Source organism: Citrus clementina, unplaced genomic scaffold, assembly GCF_000493195.1.
Source record: "Citrus clementina cultivar Clemenules unplaced genomic scaffold, Citrus_clementina_v1.0 scaffold_9, whole genome shotgun sequence".
Taxonomy (NCBI): Eukaryota; Viridiplantae; Streptophyta; class Magnoliopsida; order Sapindales; family Rutaceae; genus Citrus; species Citrus x clementina.
The window spans coordinates 16,271,861-16,288,026 of record NW_006261964.1 but is presented as its reverse complement, the minus strand read 5'-3'; the positions used below and the strand labels follow the sequence as shown (position 1 = coordinate 16,288,026).

The window sequence follows — 16,166 nt, the reverse complement described above, 5'->3', positions numbered from 1 at the left end:
TCTAACCACTTTTTTTTCTTTTACTGTTTGCTTTTAAATCTTGAGTCAAACATTTTACGCATCATTTGACATAGACACCAACCTATATACATGTGTGTAACATTTTATCTGTCATTAATTTCTTTAAATACGAGCGTCTTTTTCAAACATCACAAATTATTTTTTAGACTTGTCCCTATAGCAACAACTTTTATAGACAATTCAAGAATGTTTGAGAGCTTTTTGGGTTTCACTATGGAAAATACAAAGAGTTCATTGGGTATCTATAGATCTTGGTCGAGTGTTAACAGAGAAAAAATACACCTGGTGTATGAATGGGGTGATCAGATTACTAAAGCTTGTCTCAGAAGCTGCTTATACTAGTGGAAGCCAAGGTTTGAGATGTTTGCTTGATTCACCAACTTGAGAAGAGTTAGTTGTCTCAAGTATGCAAAGGAGAATATCTAAAATGCTAAATCATACCAACGCTTTCATTTTCTTACCAAGAGATCTTGCAACTTTAGAGACACTAATAACATTTGCATCTTGAGTCAATTTGAACATTAATAACAAAGCTCGTTGGTTTGTTAATTGTTAATAACTTTTTTGATGGCCTAATAACATTTCTTAACCACGCAACTAAGAATCATTTCATATAATTAACAGTAAAAAAACTCTTTATTTGTTCTTCTATTACTAATCAGTTACTTGATCTTTTATAGGTTTACAGACTAGAGCCATATCTCATGACCTTTGATGTTAGATTAGTCGACTGATGATGGTAGCAGTAGCTCTAATGAAAACCGCAAATTAGATTTAGTTTTTCATTTGTAGATATTTTCTGTTATAACATTCAAATGATGTCTTCTAAACTCTATTTCTTTCTTTTAAGACATTAAGGATAATATCTCATTCTGGTTGGTAAGAAGAAATAGTAGACAATTGTGGAATAATCGATAGTTGTGTTTATTGTACTTTTTTAATTATTGTACTTTTTTAATTAAGTTCTCAGTCTTAGTGATGTTTTACCAATTTTAGATAAATTTGAGTTGAAAATGATTGGATATGCAGTGTAGGGACTCTAGAAAAACATCTTCTTAGTTTTGAAATTTTTTATTTTGTTTGTTAAAAAATTTATAAAAAAAAAATTCAGTTTGTGAATTCTTGATTCTAATATTATTGACTAACTTTTTTTGTCTATCTTGGATAGCTTGAGAGGCTCGACAAACCATCCTAGACATACATGCATGACTGGTGATGGTGATAGTAAATTGAGATTTTGTAATACCTAGTCCTTTTGTTTTATTTGTGTGCAATAAACAGAGGCAGTAGTCATTTTACCTATAAAATAAAATAAAATATTTAAAAAAGAGATGCCCGTTTTTAGTAACCTGCTCTCCTGTGTAATCAGTAGAGCGTATTCGCATAAAACATAAAGAGTTTATCAAGCTCATGTTATGTGTGAGCTCCTACTTAGTAATCGGATCTCCTGTCTAATCAGCAAAGCGTATTCACATAAAATTATGAGAGTTCGACTTGTTCAACCTAGCTCTCTCTTAGTAATTAGATCTCCTACCTAATCAAAAGAGGGTGTTCACATAAAATAGTTAGAATTGGTTAAAAATATATTATAAATAAACCTGCTACCAAAGGAAGAAACTCTTACGGGATGGTAAGAACAAAAGTATTGCTTTATTCTGATAAAACCTCGATATCATTATGTCAAACACCACTGGGCACAAAAGAAAGTTTGCTAAATCATTTATTGATGGTCGAGTGTGAAATACTAACTAGGCAACCCAAGATGGGGGGTGAATTGAGATTTTAAAATTTAAGCTAAGAAAGCCACACAACAATTTAATTTATTGCCTTAATCAAATTGAAAACAATAAATTTAATCATGCACAATATTAAAAGAGTAAGGGAAGAGAAAACAAGCACAAGGATTTTTACGTGGTTCGGCAATCCCCACCTATGTCCACGCCTCCAAGCTCACCCGCTTGAGGATTTCACTATCCAAGCCTCCCAAGGCTTCAAGTTTTTACAATTGACTTCCAAGGTGTCAATGAACCTTTACAATCAAGAGATTATCTCCCCAATCTCTTCACCCCAAGTGTTTCTCACACTTGTACACTCACAATTTGATGAGAAATGAAAATTACAACAATGAAACTCTCTTTAAGAGTGGATATACAAATGATAGCTCAATGAAGATTTAATCTATGATGATTTTTGAATTTTAAGCTCAATATAAGTTGTGTGCACTTGTTTATGCTTGCTTAGGTTACCAAAAATGAATTGGTTTTGAGTTTATATAGTTTGAGCTCAAAAACTAACCGTTATGCACATTTTGGTCATAACCGGCTTACCGTTTATGGACATCCGGTTAACCGCTTAATGTTACCATTACAGCCACAATTTTGAATTTCTGAACAGTCGGTATGCCGCTTGTGAAATCCGGATAGCCGTTTATGCTTCAGAAGCTTACTGCCCAACAACCGGATTACCGTTTGTCAAGATCCGGTTAGCCGCTTTTAATTCGGATAGATTCTGTCCAAAATCCGGCTTGCCGGTTTTTCACATCCGGTAAGCCGCTTGCTACAGTGACTGCTACAGTGAACTATTTTTTAAAATTATAGTTTGACCCCAAAACTTTATAAAACTATATTACAGCTCAAAACGTTATGAACCTTTACAAATAGATCCAATTTCAGAATTTCTAAATAATACTTTGTTAATCTCAAAACTTTTTGAAATTATGATATAGCCCAACATGTTATGACACTTTTCAAATAAGTCCTTCTCCAAATTTTCAAGCAATACTTGTTTATTTCAAAGTTTTCAAAACTCTTTTAATTAAATTATAAACTTGAAAAGCAACCAATTTCATAAAATCATTTTTTTCATTAAATATAAAACCTTTATAATGTAAAAATAATGATTTATTTAAAATGTATAAAAAATAATTTGAGCTTAAAAGATTAATCATTCTTAATTTTGTTTGTTATCATCAAAATCAATATTATGAAAACATATATGTTAACAAAGTGGAGGAAGGAGGATAGAATTTTCAGAAAATTCATTTATTTGGAGAACAGACTTCAATTTGGGATTGAAATTTGTTAGATATTATCACTTAATTTGCTAGGGACTAGCATTAAGATGGTTGGAGAAGGGGATGTGATTAACACTAGAAAGTTTACATTTAATAAGGTTGAAATTATCATTTTTTTAATATTTATAATGTTGATTAATGCGCTCATACTTATAAACTATCTTAATGCTCCCCTAATAAACTTTATGTGATAATATGTTAATTTTATCTTAATTTTATATTGTAGATATATTTAAAAAATAAAGAGAAAATCGTAGTTGAAAGGAAGAGACAAAGAAGATGGATTGCATTGATAAATAAAAAAGAAGTGGAGTCATTTGGAATGTATTATTGAGGAAATATAATTAATAAAAAAATAATAGAGCGATAGCCAAATAGTAGCCGTCACTGATAAATTTGAACTTTATAATATCTAAGGGGATATATATAGAATTGTATTAATTATAAAAGTGCTTTTCAAAATTAAATTTTGAAAAATTATTCCTTTCCTTCTTTTCAAAATTTATTGTAGGATAAAGTAATTTTATCAAAAGTAATTTCTAAAAAAATTTATAAATACTAAAATTAACTTTTAATTTCTTAAAATTACTTTTGAATCTTCCAAATACAATTCAAAACGGGCTTATAATATAGAAAATGAATAAGCCGTGTGGTGGTGCTGCTCTTGAATTTTTTGCAGTTAAGTGTACTGGCCTTGTTTTTTTTGGATCGTTTGGGCCACAATCAAAAGAGATTGACTCGCTTGAAGCTTCTAACTAGGGATGGCAATTGTACCCGCAAATCCGCAAACCCGCCCAAACCCACCCGCCAAAACCCGCCCGTTGCGGGTAATTTTATCCGTTGCGGGCGGGTTTAGTATTATAAATTAAAACCCGCATATGGATGCGGGTGGGTTTGGTATTAACCTTATACCCGGTGGATACCCGCATGGATATCCACCAAACCCGCAATAATTTTTTTCAAATATTTTTAATTTAATTTAAATATAAAAATATATAAAGAAAATAATGTAATTAATCAAATTACCAAATAGCAAAAGGCTCAAAGTTGTGTATGTGTGTATATGGCTCATCTCTTATTCTAAAGTCATAACCTAAAGAAAACTAAAGGCATTTCCCTTCGAATTAGTATTTGAAAATATTAATCTTAATTATTATTTTAGGCATTGTGTTAGATGGGTGCTTATGGTGGTGAATAAAATAAATATATTCTCTTTGATCTTGTTTTAAATGATAATATGAAATGTAATTATTATTTTTAGATATTAGTTTGTGTTTTTTAAATAGATTTGTATAATTTATACTTAAATTTGAGAATTTGTGTTGAATTGATGTGGAAATTTTAATTTTTCATTTACATTGTTTAAATATAAAATTGAATATGTTATATGGAACTTGAGGTTATTATTATAAATTTATATATTAAATATTTGTGATTTTAAATACGGAAACCCGCAAAAAATCCGCCGGATACCATTGCGGGTTTGGTAATTGTTAAAACCCGCTGCGGGTGGGTTTTTTTAAAAAAATTAAAACCCGCTGCGGGTTGCGGGTGGATTTGGTAATTTAAATTTTGTGCGGGTTTGGGTTTGGTAATGGCAAACCCGCTGCGGGCGGTGCCCATTGCCATCCCTACTTCTAACATCCATCTAAAATTCTTAAAGAACCCAATTTTTTACTTTTGCACCTCATTCTTTTATAAATGACATAAAATTAACTGTATTAGATAATTTATTTCTTTATTGTTTTAATTTTTTTTTTAACAACAAACTTAATTATGTGATTGAAATTGAGGGTCGATTTGCCCAGTCAGTGAAAGTGTAGTTGCTACAATAACAATAATTATTGTTAATAATCATTATATTAATAATAGTAATTATTATTCTTATTGTTGTTGTTGTTGTTGTTGTTGTTATTATTGTTATAATTAATACTTATTATTATTCCTGCTGATAATAACAACAACAACAATAATTTTATTATTATCATCATCATCATCATCATCATCATCATCATCATAACATTAATAATAGTAATTATTATTATTGTAATAGTAATATTATTATAATTATTAATCATTAATATTAATAATAAAATTACTATAATAACAATACAAATAATAATGATAATAATAATAATTGTTACTATTAATATAAATTATAACTATTAATCATTATAATTAATAATAATAATTATTATTACTATTGCTATTGCTACTAATAATTATAATAATAAATAAATAAATAATGATAAAATGAGAATTTAAAAATTCAAGTAGGAGTTATATGATTACTTTAAGAAATGAGATTCTTATTCCCACCTTTCCTACATGAATAAAAACTTTAGTAATCATTTCTAATTTTAGATAGAATTTACCATTTCAATTCCCATTTTATCACTCATCTAAACAAGACAATAAATAAACATACCATTTATTCCCATTACTTGATTTTCATTTTCATTTCCATTTCCAATAGTAAACACCCCCATTACATGTTCCGAGTTCCACCACACAAAATACAAATATTGTACGGTTTTCGATAGTGTTTTTTTAAACTCGAATTTATCCGGGCACAAATCCGAGTTCAGCTGAACCCGTATTTCCAAAACTCGGACCCAAATTACTTTATTTAGCAAATGTTATTAAAGTCATTTTTAATTATTTATTATATATGTAGATGCAAGAAAGCAGAAAAACAGTACAACTGCCGTTTCCTCTAATCGTATTCATCCCCCATCATCTTCAAATCAATTCATCATCATCGTCAATACATCATCTATCATCAGGCATCATCGCCGCCGTGACCGCATTTCTCTGTGAGTTTCAATTTCTAGCTTATGTGTGAAAATTTGGCCTTTGTAGAACTATCTGGATTTAAAAACCCGCAATTCGGGGACCGGGAGTTAAGAAATCCGGGTTCTTATCCGGTCGGATCCGGAACCTGGATGCCTATCCCGGACCAGGATCCGGATTGTCCTGGCAAGTGGCAACTTAGTTGTTCTTTCTGCCGCTGCTCGGTCCAGCAGTCACCACTCTTCTCCTTTTCTAATCTTTATTTATTTATTTGGTTGTTTTTGTTTTTAAGAATAAGCAGATTGAATTGGACCGTACTCAACCTTCAATTATATAAATCTTTTTTTTCTATGATCCTCGAGCCTTAGAAATCGTAACAGAAACATGCATATGGAAGCTCGAAAATATGTGTGGGAAGGAGCAATTCCGCTTCAGATTCATCTCCATGAATCTGAAGTTACCACTCTCCCTCCTCCTCCCCCCGCTTTGGTAATATCTCCTTTAACTCTTTTTCTTTTTTAATTTACTGGAATTTATTTATCTTTTTCTAATAATATTATTGAATCTCAGATATTGGCGCCAAGAATTGGTTACCTTCCGTTGTTAGTTGGTCTCATTAAACCCTATTTTGGTAGCTCACTTCCTCCTGGAGTTGACACCATTTGGTTTGAATACAAAGGCTTGCCTCTCAAATGGTATTTTATTTATTTGCTTATTTTAATGGATTGTGTTTGTAATCGCTGGATATTTGGAAAATTAATTCCTTTAGTTTTTTGCAGGTACACACCTACTGGAGTTCTCTTTGATCTTCTATGCCCGGAACCGGAAAGACCTTGGAATCTCACGGTATCTATTTAATGGGTACTTTATTTTTGTGATTGCTGCTCCTGAAATTGAAGGTTAGCATTTGGTTTTTTGTCTAGGTTCATTTTAGAGGGTATCCAGTGCATGTATTGATCCCATGTGAAGGCGAAGATTCTGTAAAGTGGAGCTTTATTAATTCATTGAAAGAGGTTAGCTCGTGGTAGCTGCTTCTCTAATTTGATAGAACTTGGTATATTGTATTGCATTCGGTATCTTGTATAACTTTAACATGGAACTTGTAAATTTTATGATTAATTTTATTACTAATGTTATTCGAAGATCAACCACTTGATTGCTAACCCTCTCATAGTTTACGAAAGAAAAGAAAAAAGGTGGAAATAAAAGGCATCTTTCTACGCTACACACACATATATGCACAAAATATGTAGCAAAAGCCTTTCATGTTACTTGTTTCTTCCATTAAATGAATTAACATTGTTAGAGTGACCACTAAACTTGGTTGTTTTGTGCTAACATGATCATTCAAAAATTATGCAAGAGCATAGACTATTTATGCATTGGCTTAGAATCACCAGTTGGGATTTTTGTTAGCTCGGCCATTATGGCCTGTTCAAGTACGATGCCTTATGCCTACCCATTTAAGCCAATATGTAGAATTATGATATTGCTAAAAGTTTACACTGTGGATATCAACTGGTTTCATCCACTAGTATAAAGCGACAATATTAGAAAGAGGCAGGTGGTTATTTAGTTTCCTTTTTATTGTGACCTAGTGAATTAATATCTTTTATTTGAAGATTACAATCTTTATGTTTTGATGTTACTTGGAGACATATAAAATGACCGAAGCGATGCTCTTATTCCTTTCTTTGATCTTTCTCTCTCTTTCTCTTACTTAATGAAGCAGGAAAAGGTTTAAATACAATGTCAGTATGATTTCCTGTGTTCATAGGATTTATGCTGAAATATAGAGAATGGGACAAAATGAAATCAAAATCTTTGTTCTAATTTTTTTCTGGCTTTTTTCTTTATTTAAGTTCATATTCATTTATTTATTTCCATTTGAAGTACATGATGTAAGCGTTGATCCAGTTATGTCATTAATATTTTTCAATTATGCCTACAGGCAGCATATATAATTAATGGAAACTGCAAGAATGTCATGAACATGTCCCAATCTGACCAGGTGGAGCTTTGGCGCTCTGTGATGAATGGTATGCCTTCTTAACCATTAGGAGTTTCATACAATATTATATCTTAAATTTTTAGCATTTTGATTGAATTACTCATAGCTAGATCCTCTTATAACACAAATGAATCTCACTACCTTTCAGTTGTCAGGGAAACAATTTCAACTATTTGCTTTGTGTGTTCATATACAATTTGTGCGCTTAAGTGGCAGGTAATCTGGAAGCTTACCTACGGGTGTCTTCTAAGCTTAAACTTGTAACAGTTGAAGATGATTACACAGTAAAATTGAATTCGTCGTCAAAATCTCAACAAGGCACTGGCGAGACAGATTTTGCTGGACAAGTCAAGACAGGTTAGCAAATTTTATGCTTGATTTAAAGAATTGCATTTGAAGAATGGCAGATGAGTTCATACTTGTTACCCTTTATGAGATGGGTCACTGATGTAGTTTGTTCCTTTATTTGCTTTGGAAAATATAGGAATATGAGAGAGTAGAAATGTTAATTTACTGAGGGCATATTTCTCCACATCAATGAATTATTTGGTCGGTTAATCACTTCTTTTCTGCGTCTTATATAACCAAGATACCTCCTAATGACTGTGGAAAATATTTATGTTTTTCTCATGTCTTTAAAGATACATGACACATGCTGATGGCAGTCAACACTACTACACAATGTCAGCAAACGTCTTTGCTAAGAGACCAGTTATTCTCCTATTATTCATATTTATTTGTTTAATAACTTGCATAAGTATGCATGCAGTAGAAGCTCTTTTGTCATGAAGTAACCATAAATCAACTATCACTACTGCCCGAAAATTCTCATTCATTAAGAAGCTAATGGCATGCCAGATTTTTGGGTTTAATTTCACTTCTAAGTATTTAATTTTTGGGGTTTATATACATTTTTTTCCCCAGCCTTCCTTCAGGGGAGGTAGCTTCATTCATTTCCTTCATTCATTTCTAATTTTCTAATATTGTGAAAAGATATAAATTCTTACATGAAAGAGAGAAAAGGATGTTCATCTGCTGATAAATGCAAGTGTTAGAAATTAAGAAATACAAATGCATTTTCTGTGCCATGCCTGCTGGCCCCTTTTGTCACATTGGCATCGGAGTGATGCTTAGCCAAGAGGATAAACCGTCTTCTCCCAAACTAGCCCCCCCCATCCCAAGTCAGGGGAGGTAGCTTCATTCTTTTCTAACTTATAATAACTGTGAAAAGATTTTTATATGAAAGAGAGAAAAGGATGTTCATCTGCCTATAAACGCAAAATGTTAGGAATTAAGAAAAAGGAATGCATTTTGTGTGCTGTGCCTGCTGGCTCTTGTGTCCCATTGGCATCAAAGCGATGCTTAGCAAAGAGGGTAAACAAATTGTCTTTCACACATTACGACCAACCCCCACCACACCCCCCCGGGTCCCATTACCCGGAAAACCCTTTTCTTGTGGCTCGCAATGTTTGCTTGAAAATGATACTCTAAAGAAAATGAAAATAAAAAATTTTCTTGTTACTTGTTCTAGACAAATGCTTGTTTCTCTTATTGTCCAACTGTTTGTCAGGTAGAATTCCTGTACGACTGTATGTTTGGAGTGTAAGCGAGGATTTTGATGATTTAGAAGATGCTCCTGATATTGACTGCTGGGATAAAATCTCTTTCATTAACCGACCTGTTGAGGTTCGCACAGAAGAAGGTAAGCCATGTGATTTGCTCTTTTTAATGATTCTGAACAGGATTTGTGGAGTGATGATGCATTCTGTTCTGCATTTTGTCTATTTTGCTTTATTTGTTTCCATGTTGATCTGTCTAGTGTAAGAAGTCTGGTGAAAGCAGGAAAAATTGTTTATTAGAGAATTGATATATAGCAGTTGTCCATGTGATAAATTATTATGAATTTATGTCTGTTATCTTCTTATTGTGATGTCCCATAAAGTCCCGTGGATTTTGCCTAGTATCCCATATCTGAATAGTAATTTTATATTCAAACTAGTCATACAAATTTGTTCATATAATTGAACATGCATGATTTTGGAACATAAATTTATAAAGTCAATGTTATTGTCAAATTTTTCTTGTCTCATTTATCGCATAGACTTTTTTATTCTCATCTTTCCAATCATTTTATTACATGTTAGTTTGTATAGATGAGATTATATGGCTAGTTTTTTGTGTTTAGAATTGCTCTTTTAGAAGATGTGTCAGGATGGTAATTTGTTTCATCAGAAGCAGAATCACATTTGATTGTTGTTAGAATGCAGTTTGACATGCCAAATTAAATTTGATTCCGTTCCTTCCCTTTTCTAGAAAGGAGACGTAATTTTCAGACTATTTTGAGCCTTCCTTCTGTCAACTTAAGTACAGGGTGCCCTACAATCCAGAAAGAGTTTATGATAATGATATCGCTAGTTAGAAAATACCCAGACACTTTCGTTTCATGGTTTAAAAAAGGCATGCAACTCAGTCTGCCTTTCAGAACACTTATCATCTTTGTTCCCTTATAGCATTCTCATGAATGCTCATTTGTTTATTATGCTTGACCAGCAGGTAAATGCTTCACCCTACATGATGCTATCAAAACTCTTCTGCCAGAATATTTTACCGACAAACCCTTGTTCAACGATGAATCCCCAAAACTAGAAGATGAAGAAATGAACCTCTCTTCTGAAGATGCGGGCAGCAACAAAAATACAGAAGTGGAAGAAATTTTGTATGAACATGTGACCAGAAATGCTGAAATCAAGCTTGTGCGCATTCAAGGAATTGAACCAAAATTGGAAATACCTTTCTCTTGGGTGGTAAACAACTTAATGAACCCCGACTACTTCCTTTATATGTGTATATGCGTCAGAGTTCCAGAAGTGAACACCGTGTGACAGTTTGCATTCAACTATTCTTTTCCTTGTTGTTAGGGATAGTTTGGTGTTGCTTCATTCACAAACAAGTCAATTACTGTATAGAACTGTACAGAACAGCTGTCAAATTCATTGATAGCCTCTCTTTGTGCCCAAAAATGAAGATAGTGAAACAAAGAAGAAATTCATTGATGTTCTATCTAGTGATTTTAGTTTCTCGTTATGCGATACTTCAAAATGCGATTTTTGTTTAATAAATTTTAAAAATAGTTTAGACTATTTTTTGGAGCAAATCCATATTCATTTGAATTGAATTTTTAAGACAAAGTTTGAAGATATGCAGTAGTCGTACTACGGTTTTGGAGTGAATTTCGTATTCCAGCACCTGCAATTTTCTTTTTTTCTTTTTAACGATAGATGTGTGAGCAAGATCAAATTAATTACTTTGCCTTTCTGGAGAAATGAATTCGAATTGATCAATTAAATAAAATTATTTAAAAATTATTTGACTAAATATCTAGCGTAAGATAAATTGTATTATAAATATATATTTAGTCACAAAATAAAAATATTATTCATTTTCCAATATTATTTTAAAAATAATAAAAAATCATCCGATTATCACGTCATTTCAATTCTTGAATTAAGTTTGAGATGTAAAATAATATATCATATACAGATATACAAAAATACCCGCAAGCGGTATTTTTCTTCGTCGTTATGTTATCATTGTATTGGATTCTCTTTATCGATTGCAATAATTTAGTATACAAAAAGCATAGAATAATTTCTGTCAAAACAAAGTTTGAATCTTATTAGCATTTGCTTCCGTTCATCCAATTCCAACGGTTATATAGGCAACAAAATATTGGCGGGAAAACAAAAATCACAAAACGGGTAAACAAAAATTAAAAAAAAATAAAAACTGAGAAATTTTGAAATGAGAAAAACAAACTGAGAAATTTTGAAATGACTCCTGATCAATCACAATCATAAAACCATAATCTATCTGTCTATTTGTTGATAATATACAATGAAAGGCCATGTTTTCAATAGACTAACTACAGCCATAGCACCAACGAAAACCATTAAATCTTCTCATAAACCCTCTAACAACATCACAGAAACCCACATCATATCTCTGATTCACTCCTCAAATTCCACCAAACAGCTCCGTCAAATCCACGCTCAAATCATTCTCCACAATCTCTTTGCAAGCAGCCGCATTACAACCCAGTTGATTTCTTCTGCATCTCTGCACAAATCAACAGATTACGCTCTCTCAATCTTTGGTCATTTTACTCCCAAGAACTTGCATATATTCAATGTTTTGATTCGTGGGCTCGCGGAGAATTCCCATTTCCAGAGTTGCATTTCCCATTTTGTTTTCATGTTAAGGTTGAGTGTCAGACCCAATAGACTAACTTACCCGTTTGTTTCGAAATCGGTTGCTAGTTTGAGTTTGTTAAGTCTTGGTAGAGGTTTGCATTGTCTGATTGTGAAGTCTGGCGTTGAGTATGATGCGTTTGTTCGGGTTCATTTGGCTGACATGTATGTTCAACTTGGAAAAACGAGGGGCGCTTTTAAGGTGTTCGATGAAACTCCCGAGAAAAATAAGAGCGAGAGTGTTTTGTTATGGAATGTGTTGATTAATGGGTGTAGTAAAATTGGGTATTTGAGGAAGGCGGTGGAACTTTTTGGGATGATGCCAAAGAAGAATGTGGCTTCATGGGTTAGTTTGATAGATGGGTTTATGAGGAAAGGGGATTTGAAGAAAGCGGGTGAGCTTTTTGAGCAAATGCCAGAGAAGGGAGTGGTTTCTTGGACTGCGATGATCAATGGGTTTTCTCAGAATGGGGAAGCTGAAAAGGCATTGGCAATGTTTTTTCAGATGTTGGATGCAGGTGTTAGGGCAAATGATTTTACTGTTGTTTCTGCTCTTTCGGCTTGTGCTAAAGTTGGAGCTCTTGAAGCTGGAGTGCGAGTTCACAATTATATTTCATGTAATGATTTTGGGCTGAAAGGAGCTATTGGAACTGCTTTGGTAGATATGTATGCAAAGTGTGGGAATATTGAGGCTGCAAGTTTGGTTTTTGGTGAGACAAAGGAAAAAGACCTTCTTACTTGGACTGCTATGATATGGGGTTTGGCGATCCACGGACGTTATGAGCAAGCTATCCAATACTTTAAAAAGATGATGTATTCAGGTATTTAACCTTGTGATATTTCATTCTGATCCACTACTTTCAAGTATTTCTTTCTTTTTTACTCCCTGTTATTGCAGGTACAGAGCCAGACGGGACAGTCTTCCTTGCCATATTAACTGCATGCTGGTATTCTGGGCAAGTAAAGTTGGCACTTAATTTCTTTGACAGCATGAGGTTCGATTACTTCATTGAGCCTTCTGTGAAGCACCATACAGTGGTTGTCAATCTGTTAAGCAGGGTGGGCCAGGTAGATAAGGCTTTGAACTTCATTAATAAAATGCCAGAAACTCCTGATTTCGTGATATGGGGAGCACTTTTTTGTGCTTGTAGGACTCACAAGGATACCAAAATAGCCAAAATAGCTTTACAAAGGCTCCTGCAGCTTAAACCTAAGCATCCCTCAAGCTATGTCTTATTGTCAAACATTTATGCAGCAGAAGGGAGATGGAAGGACGTGGCGAGAGTGAGGACATTGATGCAAAGGAGAAGCATAAAGAAAGATCCAGGGTGGAGTTATATTGAGGTTAATGGGCATGTGCATAGATTTGAAGCAGGTGGTCATAAGCTTGCAAAGGAGATACACTCAAAGTTAGAGGAAATAATGGCCGGTGCTAGGGAACAAGGATACATGCCTGGAACTGAGTGGGTACTTCATAACATTAAAGAAGAGAAGGAAGAAGCATTGGGATGTCACAGTGAGAAGTTAGCTCTTGCTTTTGGGCTCATTCAAACCACTCCGGGAACAACCATTAAGATTGTGAAGAAGCTTACGATTTGTGGGGATTGTCATTCTCTAATGAAATATGCAAGTAAAATAAGCCAAAGGGAGATAGTCTTAAGAGATACAAGGTTCCATTATTTCAAAGATGGTACTTGCTCATGCAGAGATTATTGGTAACAATTCATTGTAAGCAATTCTTTTCTTCTGCATAATACTCTATACTGACGTTGCCATTATCCATTGCATTGACTTATTTCCATTTTCCCTTAATCATCTACCAGCCTTGAAGATAGGATAATATTAGATCAGATGTAGAAGTACATTTAACGCTTCATGCCATCAGGTGATTTTTTTAGCGGCTATAAATAGCTAGAGTTGTCCAAGTTGTGTAAAGAGACACAAGAGAGTAGTCTACCTCAAGAGAGAATGTATAGAGATATGAGAGAAAGCTGCCTCTCTTCATAGATTAAAATGTTAGAAGAAAAGATGATGTCAAAAATCCCTTTCAAAAGTGAAAATATTAAGTAATGTTCTCTACTATATTTCTCTGTTTAATTCTTGTTACAAGTAATTTTAAGGAATCATGGGCGGTATAGTTTCTATCACTCTATCAGTGTTGTTGCAGCTGCGAAGTTTTGCAAGATATGGTGCAATTAAAAATTTGAGATTATATTTGAACAAGGGCAATGCCAATGCAGTTTCACATTTCAAGTTTCCCCGTGTACACGTGGATGACTTGAACACTTCATACATGTTGTGTTAAAGAAATCAAGCATATGGACGAAGTTATTAACAATAATGGAGTGTATTTTTGGAAATATTTGAACAATTTATGGTAAAATTTGAATATTATATTTGGGTCATTTCCTTAAAACTTTAGCTTTTGAATTTAATGGTATTTCAACATGGTGTTAGATACATTTTGAACCAGATGTCCTATGTTTGAGTAATGATCAACCCCTTTATATTAATTAAATTATAATAAATGAGCAGGTGGTTGCAATGTTTGGATCCAGATATATATGAGTATTACTGCTGTTTTGATAATTTTTTGTGAAATATACATTAACAATATTTCACCTTTACATGTCAAAGAACACAATAGAGTTCTTTCAGCTTTAATAATCTAAAATTTAGATGAAACCTAATAATCTTCAATACCCTACATACTATTTGTATTAGATTTATGCGTACACGTGTTTGGCAATATTTTTAACCCCGTATTACATTGCATACCTCCTGCCAATTATGTGGTCAAACCTGCATAAACTAGACCCAAGGCTGAACTGTGTTTGTGTATGTATGCGTAAAACAAATAGAAAACAAATTATTTTGCTTTCTAGATGCATATTTTCAATCTCCTCAATCCGCTCGCTGCCGCTTCTTAATTCCCTCAATAATCCATCAATGAAGCTTCACCGTAGATGCCAGTAGAACACAGTTGCCACACTGCACCTTTGCTGCCTGCAACCTGAACTTACTTCACCTTTGCCATACAAATCCAAGCTGCAGCTTCCTGATTCTGTTGACGAATCCTTCACTGGAGCTTCACCACACAATTGTAGCAGATTATAAAGGTAAATTATTAACTTTTTTTAATTATATTTTGAATTATTTTAGTCATGGTGATTTGGGTTTTTGGATTGTTTAATATCTTATTTGGGTTGGGTGTACCAAATTTCGTGCCAGCTTTAATGTCAGTGGACCGATATCATCATCATATATGTTGGAATTTTTCAATCATTCTAACTAAAGAGAAAGCTGTGCAAGTGCATATTGAATTTTGGTGATATTCACAGTTGGTTTTGAACGGTTGGCTAGCCTCTTGGCTGCACACAGTTGTCCAAACTCACTGTTTTCTTTGCATTTATCATATCTTACTGTGAAATTGAAGAATGTAAAGGGTGTTGAGAATTTACACTCTGTTCTATTTGTAAACGGTGTTGAGAATTTACACTCCATTCTATCTAAATCAATGCCCATTGGTTTCAAATACTTGGTCAAATGTGTTGCGGAGTTTTGGAGATAAGAATATGCCGGTGTTTTCTGAAGTGAAATAGAGAGAGTAATTAAGGCTTATTAATTATCAAGGTTTATATAATTAAATTTTTATTTTCTGATATTTAGGCTTTAGTGTTTGGTATCTTAGAACGAAGTATTGAAATAAATTGAAGAGACTGAACTATTAAAGCATCTTAGATGGCTGGCTTCTAAGATTTCCTTGTGGAAAAGTGTCGTATCTTTGAGTTTCAAAGAAACAGTATTGTCTGAAATAGTTGCAAATACCTATTGGCAAGGATCAGGACTGCGGACTGTGAAACCGAAGTCGTTAGATGAAACTTGTTGTAAGGAAACAAATGTGACACTTGTGAAAGCTGATGGCGCAAAGCCTATGACAGTGGTTTCAGGGAGAATAAAAACTGCTGTCATTCGTCAAGGAATTGACATGGTGGTGGTTCCTTCGTCTTTAATAAATCAA

At 33.4% G+C, this 16,166-nt stretch overlaps 2 protein-coding genes across 9 annotated transcripts; both read left to right on the top strand.

The window, feature by feature from the left end:
- Nucleotides 1–5,780: 5,780 nt before the first annotated feature.
- Nucleotides 5,781–10,951, top strand: LOC18032124 (autophagy protein 5). 7 transcript variants are annotated; one of them, XM_024183742.1, is made up of 9 exons: nt 5,781–5,910; nt 6,256–6,376; nt 6,458–6,582; nt 6,667–6,733; nt 6,811–6,900; nt 7,839–7,926; nt 8,109–8,255; nt 9,469–9,600; nt 10,449–10,951. In XM_024183742.1, the coding sequence occupies exons 2-9, from the start codon at nt 6,272–6,274 to the stop codon at nt 10,778–10,780; spliced, it is 1,086 nt and encodes a 361-aa protein (XP_024039510.1). In that variant the 5' UTR covers nt 5,781–5,910; nt 6,256–6,271; the 3' UTR covers nt 10,781–10,951. The 7 variants fall into 7 exon arrangements, with proteins under 7 accessions (XP_024039510.1, XP_024039506.1, XP_024039501.1 ...); XM_024183738.1 differs by having other exon boundaries at nt 6,250–6,376; XM_024183733.1 differs by having other exon boundaries at nt 6,189–6,376.
- Nucleotides 10,952–11,711: 760 nt separating this feature from the next.
- Nucleotides 11,712–15,234, top strand: LOC18033499 (pentatricopeptide repeat-containing protein At1g04840). Of its 2 annotated transcripts, XM_024183344.1 has the most exons (3): nt 11,712–12,966; nt 13,044–13,873; nt 15,101–15,234. In XM_024183344.1, the coding sequence occupies exons 1-2, from the start codon at nt 11,793–11,795 to the stop codon at nt 13,862–13,864; spliced, it is 1,995 nt and encodes a 664-aa protein (XP_024039112.1). In that variant the 5' UTR covers nt 11,712–11,792; the 3' UTR covers nt 13,865–13,873; nt 15,101–15,234. The 2 variants fall into 2 exon arrangements, with proteins under 2 accessions (XP_024039112.1, XP_006420980.1); XM_006420917.2 differs by lacking the exon at nt 15,101–15,234 and having other exon boundaries at nt 13,044–13,975.
- Nucleotides 15,235–16,166: the final 932 nt, after the last annotated feature.